Source organism: Cotesia typhae, unplaced genomic scaffold (genome assembly GCF_013202065.1).
Source record: "Cotesia typhae breed Kobodo isofemale line unplaced genomic scaffold, CoteBio_Ctyphae scaffold_152, whole genome shotgun sequence".
Classification (NCBI taxonomy): Eukaryota; Metazoa; Arthropoda; class Insecta; order Hymenoptera; family Braconidae; genus Cotesia; species Cotesia typhae.
Window position 1 is genome coordinate 321,101 of NW_027423776.1, and position 18,341 is coordinate 339,441.

An 18,341-nucleotide genomic window follows, 5' to 3' on the forward strand; every position below is an offset into this window, starting at 1 on the left:
AACTTCTTGTAGGAAATTTGTGCGGCTATGTAAAGAGTTATTCTGAGTTTTTTTATACCTCATAAAAGTTTGTGTAAAAAAATCGTGCGGCTGTGAAATGAATTATTCAGAGTTTTTCTGATTTATTAAAACTTTTTGTCGAAAATTTGTGCGGCTGCGTAAAGAGTTTTTCAGAGTTTTTTATACTTTTTCAAAATTTCTGTATAAATTTTGAGCGGCTGCGTAAAGAGTTATTCCGAGTTTTTTGTACTTTTTAAAATACCGTAGATAATTACTATTGCTATTAAAAGAATTCTTCGCAATTTTCCTTATAGATTATTAGATAAAAACTTACGTGCTTGTGAAATAATTGAATTAAAGAAGATAAATAGTACAACTATTTTAAAGGGTAAGTACTATTAAGGTATATGCTATAAAAAGAAATGATTGAAAACACATTTTTATTATTTTTTAAAATATATTAAAATAAAAATTATTTAATTAAAATATAAAAAAAAATAATTCATCTCTTTAATAAAATTAAGAAAAACTTTAACCATTATTCAAGCTTAAAAAATTTTAAACTTTTGGCCTTTAAGGTAATCTTTTTTTTTTTTTTTTTTTTTTTTTTTTACTACCTATATAACGTTTCTATTATCAACTTACATAAGAATAAATTTTTAAATATTTTATATATTAAATACAAGCAATACTTCAGTTATATTAAATTTTATCATTAAGGTACTTTGTAACTATACCATTATTAGAGTCTTAATTTTTTTCTTTGCTGACATTATTGCTCGACCTAAGTATGTATTGAGTTTTTAAGCTCAATACGAATCCTTTCTTGCGAAAAATTTCGCGTTCTCATGAAGTCTTCGAAGTGATACGACAACAATTCAACTTTCCTCGGCGTAAGAGGGTCTCGTTCACCTGTATTTTTTTGTTTTCTTACAACTCTTGTAGCCAACAGCTCTGATCTCCATAAAATTCATATTACAGCACAAAATTTATATTGAAAAGAATAATACCTTGCTAGTTCCAGGTGTGACATCAAATGTTACCTTCTTGGCTGCTAGTATTGGATTCTTATTTTCTTTTGCAAGCGAAAATTTTCCTTTGCCCATTTTGATAATTATTGTAATATCATTGCCATCATGAAGGTTGTGATCATCGCCTTCGACATCTCCTATATCTTCTGCAGTTAATTCAGACAAATCCCTCTAAAAATTATTAAATTTATCAATATTTGAAAATGTCTTTTATAATTCACATAATTTATAAAAATGTTAATTATTTATCAGATGGAATGAAAATAGATTTATCATTGTATAATCTGCATTAACGAGCAAATTTGAAAAAAATATCATTGTCGAATTTCATTAAGGGGCACACCTAGTGTGAAATTTCGAAAAAGTCGATTTTTTTTTTTTCCATATTTCGGTAGATTACACCTTTAAAAATAACATATTAAAATTTCAAATCGATATCTCAAATAGTTTTTGAGTTATAACATTTTAAAGAGCAGCCGCTCGGCAGCTAGAGTGTCATTAGCTGCGAGACGTACCTGAAGTATTGTTCAGAGTCTACTGTCTCTTCCAGCCCCTATAACACGATTCCAGTTTCTATTGTTGGCTCTCAGGTATACAAAAATATATCATTATAATAATTTCTAGAAATTTCTAGAAATTTTTCGTTTACTGCCACGTAAATTATTTTCGGAGCCAGACACATTTAGTTTCATTGTGATCGTTGTATCGAGCGCATCATAATTTTACACGTGCTATTTTCTTGAAAATGAGTGATCAATCTTCATATTCAAATAAAAAAGGAACTCACAATGTTCCTAAGCATCGATCAATTGCGAAAAAACGCAAGTTTACCGGAAATAGATTTACATTTGAGCAATCTACTGCGAATACCAGTACGTCCGCAGAAAAGTTATTACAAAATAATGACAATAATGTTGTGATTGACCCATCTCATGGATATTGTATTTTGCAATTTTTATCAGTTTTTAGTGCAATTAGTAATTTAGTGGTGTGTAAAACCTGTCAAAAAAAAGTTACTTTCAATCAAGCAAGTTCAAGAGGCCTAGGGTTCAAAATTGCTATTATTTGTGAATGTGGCAATTCGTATATTAATTCTGGACCAATGATTAATAACGCATTTGAAATAAATAAACGTATTGTTGCTGTGATGCGTCTATTGGGCATCGGAATAAATGGGATAAATTTTTTCTGTGGATTAATGGATTTAGCATGCAAATTTTACGACCAAACTTTTGCGGGATGTTTTACGAATTTACAGATTGCAGCCGAAACTGTTTGTAAGCTCAGTATGCAGCAAGCTATAAATGAAGAAAAAGAGCTTACATTAAAGAAAGAAAATTCGGAGACAAATTTGACTGTTAGCGGCGATGGTACCTGGAAAAAACGTGGCCATACTTCCCGTTTTGGAGTAGTTACGCTGGCAGGAAAATACAGCAAGAAAATTCTTGATTCATGCGTAAAATCTACATATTGTCAGAGTTGTGTTTTTGGAAGAAAAAAAAGATAGCGAACCTGAAGATTATGAGGAATGGCTATCATTACACGATGAAGAATGTGATGCCAATCATAAAGGATCTGCCTCAAAAATGGAAGTGGATAGTGTAAAAGACATGTTTGGTCGTTCCATTAGTAAATATGGTGTAAAATATACCCGCTATATTGGTGATGGTGATAGCGCTACCCACAAAGGACTTATAGATTTGAATCCTTATGATATTCCTGTTGCTAAATTGGAATGCTATCTACATGTGAAAAAAGAATGGGAACACGTTGCCGAAGTGTAAAGAACATTAATAAGAAATTAGGAGGAAAAAGTAAAACATCACAAAAGTTAACTGTAAATTTTATAAATAAACTCCAAAAATATTATGGTTTAGCAATTATGAGGAATCAAGATAATGTAGATGAAATGTATAAAGCAATCTGGGCAACATTTTATCATTTCTGTTCAACTGACAAAAACCCAAATCATAAAAATTGTCCAGAAGGCGCTGAAAGTTGGTGCGCTTATCGCCGCGCGGAAGCTGAAGGAATCACTAGTACATTTAAACACGATTACCTCCCACTGGATCCAGAAGTACAAGAAGCTATAAAACCTATTTATGAAGACTTATCTCGATATGAATTGCTTGATAGATGTAAAGGTAACAATACTCAAAACAACAATGAAAGCTACAACGGTTTACTTTGGCACTTTTCACCCAAGCATCTTTATAATGGCTTCAAAACTATTGAATTGTCAAATAATTTTGCAACTGCAATATTATGAAATATGAAATATGAAATATCAACAATTGTGATTATTAACAGATTTTAATAACGAAATAATAAAATTCAATAGAGTATCAATAGTAGAGGACCTGTCAATAATAGGGACTTTTACCGTAGCATATTCATATTTACATTTTTAAAAAGTAATGAAAAAAATTTGTCATTAAAAATTTCGAGGAAAATCAAAATCATTTGATTTAAAAAATCTAAAATATGAAGAAGATTTTTTATCTGGGACAATAAAAAAAAAATATGCAATTCCTGAGAGCAACATTAACACGAAAGGCTTACTTTTCGTATAATTATCATTCTCTAAACGCATATCACTGCCAAAATGTAAAATAAATTTTTACCTCATATGTCTCAGGAATAATTGTGCTATTTCCATTGCTGATTTACTCTGGCAGGGCCAAATTTTTATTTCCTGATAATTGTTCACCATTACCTACATCATTGAACTCTCTATTCATGTTTTCATTCTCTGCATCCACAGTTTCATCTGAACTATCAGCAATGTTGTTATCATTAATCTTTTCCTTAAAAATTTTGAATGATATTCGTTAAAATGTCTAACTATTGTATTATTGTAAATGAGGCATTTTTTTAAATAGTTTACTTTATTATAAATATGTACTGTGTTTTTTATTTCACTGTTAAACTGATAAGCTTTCAAAATTTCGTCTATTCCCTGTTTTTTTAGATGCAACTATGTTTTGTTTTTTATTCTAAAAAAAAAAAAAAATAATAATAATAATAATAAGCATGCGGTCTCTGAAGTCCGAGCAACTCTCCAGAGCGAGTATGTTAGGAGACTCCGGAAAATTTGGTCCTCCGAACTTTCCGGCAAAAACAAAGTCTCAGCTACTAATATGCTCGCTGTCTCAGTCTTACTATACTGTTTCGGTGTCCTGAAATGGGCCCGAAAGGATTTACGAGATCTCGACATCAAAACCCGTAAAATCATTAATATGAATCGGAGCATGCACCCCAATTCATCAGTCGCCAGATTATACCTCTCCCGATCCCTCGGTGGGAGAGGTTTGCAGAGTTTGGAGCGGTTACACGACCGTTTGGTCCTGGGTTTAACACACGAAGTTGTCAATTTCACTGCAGACGAGGATAACTTTCTTATGCAAATTGTACATAAACATGAAAATGAACATAAGGGGTCGTTCTTGTATAAGGCAGCAATATATGCGGCAAGAACCCTTGGTCTTGGAGAAATAAACGCTCTTATGGAACTCCAAAAGAAGGAATTTAAGAGCGTCATCAGGAACGCCGAGGAAAAACTACTCCTTGGCGAATTGATGGACAAGTCCATGCACAGCGTATTCTTTAAACACGTGCGTGATCATGGCTTGTCCACCCAGCTGACGTTTTTCTTCTTAAAGTCAGCTGACCTGATGTCCGAGACTGGAGGGTTCATATTTGCCTGCCAAGATGGTGTCATTAATACTCTAGAATACCGTAGCACGGTGCTCCAGGTGCAGCTTCCGGACACTTCCTGTAGGAGGTGTAAGCAACATCCGGAGACGCTTATGCACCTTTTGTCGGCATGTCCTGTGTTGGCGAGAGGTGCATACATCCAGCGTCACAATGCTGCCCTGAGAGTACTGTATTACTATCTTCGTCATTGCTACGGTATTGACGTGACACCAGTGCTGCCTTATCTGCCAGGAGATATTCCCCAGGTTGTTGAGAATGACAGTTGCAAAATTTATTGGAACATGCATTTGCAACAACCCGGCGGATAGATCACAACAAACCTGATATTGTGCTCTTCGACAAGGCCACCCGTGACATTTATGTCATTGAGTTCTCGGCCCCGGCTGAATACAACATCTCAGCCAAAGAAGAGCACAAAAGACAAATATATCAGGATTTCCTGTTTGAAATTGGCAAACTTTACCCAGGTTACCGTGTCAAGCTTGTCGTCCTGATTGTTGGCGTCCTTGGAGGGATGGAACAGTCTTTTGTATCCTCACTTGTTAAAGTTCCAGCTTGTTCATCAAAAGCTGAGTTCTTGGCAGTTAGGATGCAGAAGGCTGTTATACTTGGTTCTCTCCGTCTCTTAAGGGAAATGACTTTGGTCTGCTGTGATCACTAACCGCCTTGTTGTGCGGAGTGGTCCAGCAGTAACGGATGGAGCTCAGGCTGGGCCCTCGGAGAATCGGACTCCGGGAATAACCCCCCTGAGCATTTAATAACATAATAATAATAATAATAATAATAATAATAATATTAATCAATAAAAAAGTTAACTATAGATAATTAATTCATAAGCCTTTGTTTCTGAACTAAAATGCTTAAAGCAATTATGAACACTTACTTTTCGACGTCTTTTAATTTTTGTCAGATCGACTTCTTCATCCTCTGAAGTTGATGACTCGAGTGCTGATGGATTTTTTATTTTTGGAATCCGTAAAAGTAACTGTGGATCTTCTAATTCTTCTCGAATGTCTGAAATGGATCATATTTTTGTTTAATTGTTATAAGCATATCTAATTGAAAATTTATCTTTAACAATTTGATTATTTTATAATTAGAAAAATATTGATGTTGACTAAATTCCGATTGTTTTTCAAAACATAATAGTAATTTGTTTAAGTAATATCATTAGAAAATTTTTTATTTTAATAAAACAATTTTTTTCAAACACAAATTCTTTAAAACATTTTTTAACGAACAAATTGATTGAGAATTTACTACAAAAAAAAAGTTAAATTAGCTTCAATTACTTGTATTTGAGACGAGAATTTTATTTTTTATAATTAATACTTCATTTCAACTGATTTTACGATTAACTTATCAAACATTTATGAAATAAAAATCGTTACATTAAAAATGTCCATTGATTATATTGTACATAATTCTATCCCACACTTGCTTAGTCACTTTAATAAGTGAAATTTATATTTATGTTGAATAAATATTTTTAATTTTTTGCGTTAGAAAAAATACTTGCATTTAATTATTTCTCTTTTTTCTACTGTGTCTATGCTAAAAAACTTATCTTGGTTGTTTTTTTTGACACCTTTAATTTCGAAATATTGAAAAAAACTTTTCAAGTGTTAGTTTGAATTTTCTGTCGTATTGCTATTTTATAAGTAACTTAATTTTTTTCAGGAAATATAATTCTTTAATTTTGATATTTATTATTCTTTCTATTCTATGTATCACTAAGTTTTCAGTTTTAAAGGCCAGTTTTTCAATACAAGATAAAATTTAATCCGATGCCAATTTATACATAGATTAGCATCGGATAAAATTTTATCCCGGATTGAAAAACTGGCCCTCAATTTAACAGCTTCAGCTACACAATACTGTGTTATAAAAATACATATATTTTATAGAACGTTTAACAGCGATAAATTTGAAGTCGATTTAAGAAATTATTGTGATTTTGTTTAATTAATTGGTTACTGAAGAAAATAAAATAAGTAGTACGATAATTTTTTTGCCGGAAAAAATAAATAAAATGATTAGATGTGTGTAAATTCAGAATATTAAACATTTTTTCTGAAATTAATTTTAATGAATTCATTTATTTAATTCAAATAAACATCTAAAAAAAAAAAAAAAAAAAAAATAGAAATTTAACTAACAGACGAGTGTATGCATTCTGTCTCAAGATATGTATGTATGTATGTATGTATATATGTAATAAAAGACCTGTCAATAATAGGATCAATGGTATGTCAAAATAATCTGCTCTTTGAATTTTTTGCGGTGTCAATAATACATACATTCTACTTGTTGGTTTTAAGTTGATATAATAATTATTAAACTATACGATATATCATGCTTGTGAATTTCTTGAAAAATCATCTGAACGCTGATGATAAAAAAAAAAGTTTTCACTACTTTTTTCATTAATTAAGAGAATTACAAAAGAAATTTTCGAAAATTTAGAATTGACATATTTAATCTTTTTTAGGGGGAATCTTTAGTGACAGATTACAAACCCGTAGAAGAAGACAACGAAAACAATAATTGTAAGTTGCATGATGGCAATAAAATCACCGAGGCAAAACAGAATTTGGATCAATCGAAAGAAATCAACAAGAAAAAACTTAATTCCATATCGAAAGCTACAAAGGTATTATTTTTTTTAATGTATTTTTGTAGTAATATGAATTTTGTATTTGATCTATTTTAATTATTAGAAATATCTCATACATATAATAAATTGTCTTTAGATTAATGAATAAAACACACTTTTAATTTTTTAACTATTTTAAATCCAACGAATTTGTCTTTCAAAACGTCTCTTTGAAATTTTTTATTTGAGTTTACTTAAAAATAAAAATGTCAATAAGCTACTAACCTGTTATGAACAGAAAGAAATTTATCGCTAAAAAGCTCAATGCAATATCATTTCAAATAACAGATTTATTCTTTAAACAATTTTAAATATTAATTAAGGAAAAAAAAAAAGTGAATCAGTAAGTTAGAAATAGCAGCATTATTAATTTACCAACAAAACTCGTTTAATTGTTTGTCTCTTGAGTAATTTTGTTACGGAAGTCCTTATGAAATGTCCCATTCTGTTAGCCTATTTCGAAGTAAAATAAACTTAAGGGGCACACCTAGTGTAACGGCCTAAAAAAAACGTGATTTTTGGGAATTTTTATTAAAAAAAATACTTTATCAATTATTTTAAAATTTTAAGAATATATTTATACATGTTTTAAGAATACATAATGAAATTTTTGAAGAAAAAAATTAAATATTTTTTAAGTTATCGTCGATCTCTAACGGCGCGAAAAAAAAAAGGTCCTTCACTGCTGCAGTGATTCCGGCCTTCTCCGTGGATGAAATCTAAAAAAAAAATATCTCGTTAAACTAGATAATATTGTCTGTACAATGACCTACGATAAAAAAATCAAAAATTGACAATATGGCGGCGTTTTAAAAAAAAATAGTCGAATTTTACCTAAAATTTTGGTCGTTTGTGGCCTGCGAAAATTCGATTTTTGATCAGATCAAAAAATCGATACGTCATTGTACGGAGAACTATATATAGAACATGTAAAAAAAATTCGATAGTGATCGGATCATTTGTTTTTGAGTAATCACTGCAGCAAATTCGGAAAATGCTGTTTCGAGAAAAACGCGTTTAAAGATAAAATGATCGTTTCCACTGTTATAAGTGGTTTAAAATCATATTTACAGCTAATCTGCTATTCCAGGGCCATATAATACACCTTCCTCTTCTTCGAAAAGGGCTTGTTCAGCTGAAGAAGCTTTTCTTCGAGATGATCGACCTTCTTTTGAAGAAGCCCTTTGGCGATAATCAGCGATTCGTATTCTCGTGTCGTCCTTAAGAGCCGCAAAATCTCTTGCTGCAGGTCCAACTATCACTCCCATTACATTGAATATCTTCAAAATTGACGAATAACCGTCATTAAATATTGCAGTTGCAAAATTATTTGACAATTCAATAGTTTTGAAGCCATTATAAAGATGCTTGGGTGAAAAGTGCCAAAGTAAACCGTTGTAGCTTTCATTGTTGTTTTGAGTATTGTTACCTTTACATCTATCAAGCAATTCATATCGAGATAAGTCTTCATAAATAGGTTTTATAGCTTCTTGTACTTCTGGATCCAGTGGGAGGTAATCGTGTTTAAATGTACTAGTGATTCCTTCAGCTTCCGCGCGGCGATAAGCGCACCAACTTTCAGCGCCTTCTGGACAATTTTTATGATTTGGGTTTTTGTCAGTTGAACAGAAATGATAAAATGTTGCCCAGATTGCTTTATACATTTCATCTACATTATCTTGATTCCTCATAATTGCTAAACCATAATATTTTTGGAGTTTATTTATAAAATTTACAGTTAACTTTTGTGATGTTTTACTTTTTCCTCCTAATTTCTTATTAATGTTCTTTACACTTCGGCAACGTGTTCCCATTCTTTTTTCACATGTAGATAGCATTCCAATTTAGCAACAGGAATATCATAAGGATTCAAATCTATAAGTCCTTTGTGGGTAGCGCTATCACCATCACCAATATAGCGGGTATATTTTACACCATATTTACTAATGGAACGACCAAACATGTCTTTTACACTATCCACTTCCATTTTTGAGGCAGATCCTTTATGATTGGCATCACATTCTTCATCGTGTAATGATAGCCATTCCTCATAATCTTCAGGTTCGCTATCTTTTTTTTCTTCCAAAAACACAACTCTGACAATATGTAGATTTTACGCATGAATCAAGAATTTTCTTGCTGTATTTTCCTGCCAGCGTAACTACTCCAAAACGGGAAGTATGGCCACGTTTTTTCCAGGTACCATCGCCGCTAACAGTCAAATTTGTCTCCGAATTTTCTTTCTTTAATGTAAGCTCTTTTTCTTCATTTATAGCTTGCTGCATACTGAGCTTACAAACAGTTTCGGCTGCAATCTGTAAATTCGTAAAACATCCCGCAAAAGTTTGGTCGTAAAATTTGCATGCTAAATCCATTAATCCACAGAAAAATTTATCCCATTTATTCCGATGCCCAATAGACGCATCACAGCAACAATACGTTTATTTATTTCAAATGCGTTATTAATCATTGGTCCAGAATTAATATACGAATTGCCACATTCACAAATAATAGCAATTTTGAACCCTAGGCCTCTTGAACTTGCTTGATTGAAAGTAACTTTTTTTTGACAGGTTTTACACACCACTAAATTACTAATTGCACTAAAAACTGATAAAAATTGCAAAATACAATATCCATGAGATGGGTCAATCACAACATTATTGTCATTATTTTGTAATAACTTTTCTGCGGACGTACTGGTATTCGCAGTAGATTGCTCAAATGTAAATCTATTTCCGGTAAACTTGCGTTTTTTCGCAATTGATCGATGCTTAGGAACATTGTGAGTTCCTTTTTTATTTGAATATGAAGATTGATCACTCATTTTCAAGAAAATAGCACGTGTAAAATTATGATGCGCTCGATACAACGATCACAATGAAACTAAATGTGTCTGGCTCCGAAAATAATTTACGTGGCAGTAAACGAAAAATTTCTAGAAATTTCTAGAAATTATTATAATGATATATTTTTGTATACCTGAGAGCCAACAATAGAAACTGGAATCGTGTTATAGGGGCTGGAAGAGACAGTAGACTCTGAACAATACTTCAGGTACGTCTCGCAGCTAATGACACTCTAGCTGCCGAGCGGCTGCTCTTTAAAATGTTATAACTCAAAAACTATTTGAGATATCGATTTGAAATTTTAATATGTTATTTTTAAAGGTGTAATCTACCGAAATATGGAAAAAAAAATCGACTTTTTCGAAATTTCACACTAGGTGTGCCCCTTAATGAAATTCGACAATGATATTTTTTCAAATTTGCTCGTTAATGCAGATTATACAATGATAAATCTATTTTCATTCCATCTGATAAATAATTAACATTTTTATAAATTATGTGAATTATAAAAGACATTTTCAAATATTGATAAATTTAATAATTTTTAGAGGGATTTGTCTGAATTAACTGCAGAAGATATAGGAGATGTCGAAGGCGATGATCACAACCTTCATGATGGCAATGATATTACAATAATTATCAAAATGGGCAAAGGAAAATTTTCGCTTGCAAAAGAAAATAAGAATCCAATACTAGCAGCCAAGAAGGTAACATTTGATGTCACACCTGGAACTAGCAAGGTATTATTCTTTTCAATATAAATTTTGTGCTGTAATATGAATTTTATGGAGATCAGAGCTGTTGGCTACAAGAGTTGTAAGAAAACAAAAAAATACAGGTGAACGAGACCCTCTTACGCCGAGGAAAGTTGAATTGTTGTCGTATCACTTCGAAGACTTCATGAGAACGCGAAATTTTTCGCAAGAAAGGATTCGTATTGAGCTTAAAAAACTCAATACATACTTAGGTCGAGCAATAATGTCAGCAAAGAAAAAATTAAGACTCTAATAATGGTATAGTTACAAAGTACCTTAATGATAAAATTTAATATAACTGAAGTATTGCTTGTATTTAATATATAAAATATTTAAAAATTTATTCTTATGTAAGTTGATAATAGAAACGTTATATAGGTAAAAAAAAAAAAAAAAAAAAAAAAAAGATTACCTTAAAGGCCAAAAGTTTAAAATTTTTTAAGCTTGAATAATGGTTAAAGTTTTTTCTTAATTTTATTAAAGAGATGAATTATTTTTTTTTTTTATATTTTAATTAAATAATTTTTATTTTAATATATTTTAAAAAATAATAAAAATGTGTTTTCAATCATTTCTTTTTATAGCATATACCTTAATAGTACTTACCCTTTAAAATAGTTGTACTATTTATCTTCTTTAATTCAATTATTTCACAAGCACGTAAGTTTTTATCTAATAATCTATAAGGAAAATTGCGAAGAATTCTTTTAATAGCAATAGTAATTATCTACGGTATTTTAAAAAGTACAAAAACTCGGAATAACTCTTTACGCAGCCGCTCAAAATTTATACAGAAATTTTGAAAAAGTATAAAAACTCTGAAAAACTCTTTACGCAGCCGCACAAATTTTCGACAAAAGTTTTAATAAATCAGAAAAACTCTGAATAATTCATTTCACAGCCGCACGATTTTTTTACACAAACTTTTATGAGGTATAAAAACTCAGAATAACTCTTTACATAGCCGCACAAATTTCCTACAAGAAGTTTTAATAACTCTGGATAACTCTTCTGGCAGAGTCAAAATCTTGCAAAAATCAAACTTCCTAAGTCGGGTGAAGAGTTTTTCCGACTTAATAAGACTTTTTGGATTTTTTAAGAAAATAAAAAATTAATTGTACTTTTAAAAATTTTTTCACTGTTTTTCAGAGAAATTTTTCCACAAGGGTTTACAAAAATATTCATTTAGTTATTTAAGTAATATGCAAGTCCTATCGTATTACATTGTATTTTAAAAATTTATAGCTTATCATTACTGTTTTTTTTTTGTGATTACAAAAATTTTATGTTAATTGGTATAAAGTTATTTTTGATTAAATGTAATGAACACACTCTCTTGGACTGGGTAACTTCATTTCAGATTTTTAATGCATTTTCCAAGCTAATAGACGGTTTATAATTTAGTCTTCGCTAAATTTATTTTTTATTACCACAGAACTAGAATTTGCCGGAGGAAAACTATAAAATCGAACTGTATTGTTCTTACCAGACTTGCTAATGACATTAAAATTAGCCGACGTTCAACAATTTTAGATGTTTTTTATCAATTGAATTAGAACAAAAAATGTATTTTTACAAAATTGCACGTATAGTTTCCCTGTTTAAAAATATTGATTGAAAAGATTTAAAAATGCTGAAATTCGAATTCTTTTCAATAATTTCAATTCTTTTGTTTGTAAATACAGATATACAATTTGCATGGAGTGACCGCTTCTCAATTCTTTTCAATCAGTATTTTTAACCAGGGTTATAAAACTTTCTACATGTGAAATTTTTTCAATTCATTTTCTTTTTAATTTTTTTAATTTCTACAAAAGAAACTCTTAAAACTTTCAGATGTGGGCTAACTTTATTGCCATGACTTTACTATTAAACCCATGCACGTAGCATGTAGCAGAAAGTGTTATTTTTATTTTCTCATGGAGGAAACTCTATGATTAAAAATTTTTGATTAACGGTTAAAATTGCTGTTATCTTTAATAGTAACTAAGCTTATAGACAATAATTGATTACTTAATATTTTAAAAAAGAAATTCAACAATTTTTTAACTACAGCTTCGGCATATTATGTGACATTAGCTGTTTATACTCGACCTGCATAGAGGGATTCACATTTGATCCGCCAAGCAGCGCCTTAAGTGGATGATTTCGGCTCACTGAATTTGGCCCCACTTTTTTCGATTTTCGGATTTTTTTTATTTTTAATTGTTTGTTCGTCGTTTGTTCGTTAATGTTCGAGTGTAAAAATTGTTTGTTCGTCTTTTATTTATTTATAAATAATTAAACAAATTGTCACCCTTAAGTTGGCCCCCCTTACTAGATATCTTTATTTTTATCGCTCAGATTAATTAATTTTGATCAATTATCGTTTGTTCGACGACTATTGGTGATTGTTCGATCATAAAAACAATTAAATTCCCAATTATTAATTATTTTATATCTAATAAGCAGACCATCACCTCACGCCTACATTGCGCATGCGCCGATTTTGTCCGTCAGCTGGCAATGGCCATATTTATTAGCGTTTTGTTAACGAGTGTGTTTATTAAATTTTTTGAAATGCTAAATGGTTGACAGTTTTATGATTAAAGGAAAATCACGCTCACGCCCTTGTTATGAATATATGGATCCCAAATATTTGCAGTTAGAATGTTTAGATTAATTTAAATCTGAGGTTTAGCTTAAATTTTCAGTTGTAAAAGAATCATTATTAATAAATTATGTACTTATTAATAATCATCGAAAAACATCTAATGGCTATATAGTCTATTTTCTTGCATTACGTCCAATATATGTACTTAACTCATAAAGCTGTTTGTATATAGAGTAAACAAAAAGAGTAATTGCTTTAATTACATATGAATTTAACTTATATGTACATATGTGTGTGGGTGTGTATATCATACAACTGTTTTTAATTTGTCTCTTTGCTAAAATGATAGGCTTGTTTATAATTCTATTAAAGATGTATATAAGTATATATGATTGTTGATAAACTATTAGTTAACCTCAAAAAATGTGCAGATTTTTTTTTTTTTATGTATCGTGCTTTGTAATTTTTTTCATTGAAAATTGTTAATTAAGATGAAAGAAATTTCTTTCTAAAAATTAATCGACCCCCAAAAAGTTATGGAGATTAAACACCGTACATAATTTTGTTATAAAAAATGGACATTAAACATATGTAGAATAAGAAATTTTTTTTCTAGTAAAAGTATATATATTTGACATTCTTGGACATTTTAATTGTAGTTTCAATATTGTCTTTTAATTAAAAAAATAACTTTGTAATTTTAATAAAAGTAAATAATCAAAAGGTTTCATAAAACTTCATTTTAATTAAAAAAAAGTTCATTTTTTTAATTTACATTTACATAATTCTAAGATAACGGTATTTTTTTATCTCGAACTAATTTTTTCTTTATAGGGTTAGACATACGAAATTCTTTATCCTGTTATTACTCTCGTTTCGGTTAGACAGTGATCATTTAATTATTTATTTAATAAAAGTACTTGTCCTCTTTGTAAATTCTTCTAAATGACAAAGCTAAAAAATACTTTGATGGACAATTTTTTATATTGCAATTGATTCTTTTATATTTAATCAATTTATTAAAATACTCTTGTTAAGCTTATTCATAGCATCCCTGTAGTAAATTAAATCTATCTAATTAATAAAAAATAAATATATGGTATTAATTTTTAGTATAAATTTATAAAAGAATTTCAAATTGTTAATTATAACCATAAGAACTTACAATACATTGATATGAAATTAATTTTCAGATGAAATACTTTTTTTTTAAGTAATCTTCATTTTATTCGCAAGATGCTGAGTTTGTTAGACTGAAATTTTTTTTCTTTTGGAGTTCAATCGCTTGGTTATTTTTCTCCTATTTTCGGTAAATCTCCTAATTTTCTACTAATTTGAACTCTATAATAAAATACTATAAATTAGAATATTTGAAATTGCATTTTATTTTATATTCCGGTCAGTCTCATATAGTTAAATAAAAATCGTCTTGAATTAACGACACTCAATATCCAGGTTATCAACAAGCCAGCACGTATCTCATTGTTTTAAATATCGTCTCGATTTTTACACAGTAGTTGATCTGTTTCAGCTAAATCATCAAGCAGATGTTTAAATAAATTAAACAAAGAAAAACTAATTGTCTATTTGTCTCCATACTTTAATATCACCTTCGGGATGATTCAGAGTACATGTTTGAACCAAACGCATAATTAAGGTCTAATGCTCTGTCCTAAAAAAATGATTAAAAAGTTATTAATTGTTTATAATTATAATTATCAAAATGCGTACTCTAACCTACACAGCCCACTAATTTTGAAATTACTTTTAATATGAATCCGCTATGTCTTTAAGACTGCTGGCAGAATAAGAGCAAAGGTTGATAGTCTTCATTGAACAATCAGGGGTTAAAGCAATAAATTTTTTTGTCATTAAATCATCAGAATTTTCTTTAATATTAATAGATTCTTGTTCTTTATGATTTGATATCTTAATTCAAATTTATCTTTTATTAAATAAACTATGGAAATACTGTAATAATGATATAAACATCATCAATAAAATTTATAAACGTTCCTCAACTTTTGTAATATTGAATACTTATTAAACAACAATGTCGAATACCCATGAAAATATCCACCAACACAGTAAAAATCTCATCTTATGTAAAAATCAGCAAGTATATTAACGCAGTTTTCTATTCTATTCTGCAATTTATCCTTCCAAGTTTTAAACGGGTTATCAAAGATATGTTTGCATAACTGTTTCATCGATCAATCCATGGATGAGCTTAGAGAGATTTATTCACCAGTCTCGTTCAACTCAATCGTACCATTCATTACAGTAGCTAACGTTGATAACCAATGTTCAGTAAGAAAATTCGTTCATGCCTACTTATTGAAAGATCAAATAGTAATTAGACTAAATATAAAAAATGATCACAAATTTTAATTTATAAATAAAAGGACTCACCGTGTCTTATAAAATAATTCACCAGACACACCGTCAGTCGAAAATGATTCTTTACTGTTTTTAAAATAGGTCTATTTATTGAACTGGATTCATTTTCTTGATGGAGTTAAATGATTTGGTTATAGTTTTTTAAGTCTTTATATTTAATCTATCAATAAAGTTATTTTCGTTTGATAGTAAAATATTTCATTGTAAGTATAAAACATCAAAGTTAAACCGATTTCCTGTAATTGTCTCGAATTTTAATTTCTCTCAGATTTTCCTAAGGAAAATAACACCAGTCATCATTATAATTGCTAATAATTTCAAACTCTTTTATTATTATATCACAATAAATATTATGAAATTTTTTCTAAATCAGGCTTTTAATTAAGCGCTTAAGTCACAAATTTATAAAAGTACACTCAAATTTCATCATTTAATCCAAACTTCTTCATTTCTTAATTTTGGTAATTATACAAATCAATGTTCATTCTTAGTTAAAAACCAAGTCAAAATACTAAAGTTATTTTTTATAAGATACCACATAGTGAAGATTCATTTCAAAACATTCAGAAAAATAAATTATATAAGTATTGAGACACTGAAGTCAAATAATTTATCTTTTTCTAATTTACTTTAAGATTTAAATTAATTACTCAATGAAAGATAATAAAAATTAAGCAGATTGAATTAATTAATAAAGAATCTATATTACTTGAATAACAATGTGAAAATGATAAAGATAAGTCACACAATTATAAATTCTAATATTTTGAAGTTTATATTAAAAAAAAAATTAGCTTAAAATTCTTAAAATTAAAGATCGAAACTTAATATTGCATATTTAATCTAAAAATACTATATTTTAATGTTAACTATAGTTGCTTATCATTATTACTATTTATCATTGGTCATTTTTTCTTAAAAGTATAAAAATAAAATTACAAGAACATAACATTCTTTTACTCGTTAAAAAATCTCAATTGAATGACTCATTGTGGTTCTAAAACATAAAAACTCCGTGAGGCTGCAATCGAGTGCTAAGTGACACATACTCAGGTTTCACTTTGAGGTCATTGAATTTTTTCCAACTACCTGATATTTTCCTACAGTATGCAAAATAATGACCGACATCATAAGCTGCTACTCCAGACAATCTGAAAATTTACATAGAATAATAATTTTTAGTTCTAAATACATACATGTAAAAATAATATAAAATAAGGTTAATTAACCGGTAACATAAGTCAATATAAATTGCATCCTTATTGTGACCTTTCAAAGTAATTTTAGCTGGAAGTTCGCTTAATGTACAGGTACGTCCAGATGATTCCTTGCTACTTCCACGAATATCTAATTCAATAAAAATGCACTCTTTAGGAGTATAATGACGCGTTTGTTTCACAGATTTACACAATGAACACGAAACATTAAAAATTTTTGGATGAAAATCTAGAGCTTTTTCCAATGAAGGGAATCCTTTTTTGATTATTACACTATGGTTAACGAATAGAACTGGTAAAATTTTTGTGTAAGAGTAACCACAACCTGGATTCGAACACGTCATCTCTTCAAGTACTCCAGGTACCTCTTGCAACAATGTCTTCCACAAATTTATAATATTGTCTTGACAATTAATAGTCTGACATAGCACAGAGCTTTTCGAACCTTTGTCAGATATCTTCTGCAATTTCCCATCAATTGTTCCAATATATAATGGATGCAGTAGTGATAGTCTCTTTTCATAAATTTTTTTAGATGGCCCACTGTTCATAAAATCTGATAAAAATTTAAAAACTGGAATATTAGATTGTGTGTGAAATTCATGAAAGTTTGGATGTTCTAGTGCACTATGAAATAATACTTGAACAATCGTGTCAAAAGGACACGTATTGTATACTATCCAATTTTGTTTACTGAAAAAAACCGAACCAGATAAATTGCCATTATTTAAAACAAAAATTTTTTTAACTTTTTCATTAATTAAATTGTTTTGGAATTTTACTTCAGGATAATTCTGAAAATATTTGGTTTCTTTTTTATTGTCCATCTTATTCTTATTTATCTCTTCTACAGCTTTAAGTAAACAATCATTATTTACTTCAATAGAAGGTAAGTCAGTTGTAATATTTACGTTTTTCTTGTTATCATTATGATTGTTTTCATTTGGACTAATTTCTGTCGATTGATTTGTGTCGATGACGAAACGTTTTCCAAGTTCTCCGATTTAATCGAATAATCATGATCATGGGAAATTGAGGAATCGTTATTTATGCTTTCACTATTAACAAATATAACATCGTTATCATTTTTTCATCATTTTCTTCTTTTGTTGGATTTTCATAA

General features: G+C 29.4%; 2 protein-coding genes across 3 annotated transcripts; both read right to left on the reverse strand.

The window, feature by feature from the left end:
- Positions 1–628: 628 nt before the first annotated feature.
- LOC141535878 (uncharacterized) lies at positions 629–12,512 on the reverse strand. Its single transcript, XM_074256041.1, has 5 exons — positions 12,495–12,512; positions 11,615–11,735; positions 5,632–5,762; positions 1,011–1,202; positions 629–912 (listed from the first exon to the last, which is right to left on the reverse strand). Exons 1-5 carry the CDS (start codon positions 12,510–12,512, stop codon positions 847–849), a joined length of 528 nt encoding a protein of 175 aa, XP_074112142.1. The 3' UTR covers positions 629–846.
- Positions 7,642–9,487, reverse strand: LOC141536074 (uncharacterized). Of its 2 annotated transcripts, none has more exons than XM_074256315.1 (2): positions 8,476–9,487; positions 7,642–8,123 (listed from the first exon to the last, which is right to left on the reverse strand). In XM_074256315.1, exon 1 carries the CDS (start codon positions 9,240–9,242, stop codon positions 8,478–8,480), a length of 765 nt encoding a protein of 254 aa, XP_074112416.1. In that variant the 5' UTR covers positions 9,243–9,487; the 3' UTR covers positions 7,642–8,123; positions 8,476–8,477. The 2 variants fall into 2 exon arrangements, 1 of the variants encoding a protein (XP_074112416.1); XR_012480684.1 differs by having other exon boundaries at positions 7,646–8,123; positions 8,239–9,487.
- Positions 12,513–18,341: the final 5,829 nt, after the last annotated feature.

What these genes read in the sequence shown, in the direction of transcription:
- LOC141536074 (XM_074256315.1), bottom strand. Translation starts at nt 9,242, where the DNA reads ATGCTATCTACATGTGAAAAAAGAATGGGAACACGTTGCCGAAGTGTA.
- LOC141535878 (XM_074256041.1), bottom strand. An exon ending in TAGTACAACTATTTTAAAGG is followed by an intron (nt 5,763 to 11,614) that starts GTAAGTACTATT and finishes GATCCATTTCAG; the next exon opens with ACATTCGAGAAGAATTAGAA. An exon ending in AAATTAAAAGACGTCGAAAA is followed by an intron (nt 1,203 to 5,631) that starts GTAAGTGTTCAT and finishes AATAATTTTTAG; the next exon opens with AGGGATTTGTCTGAATTAAC.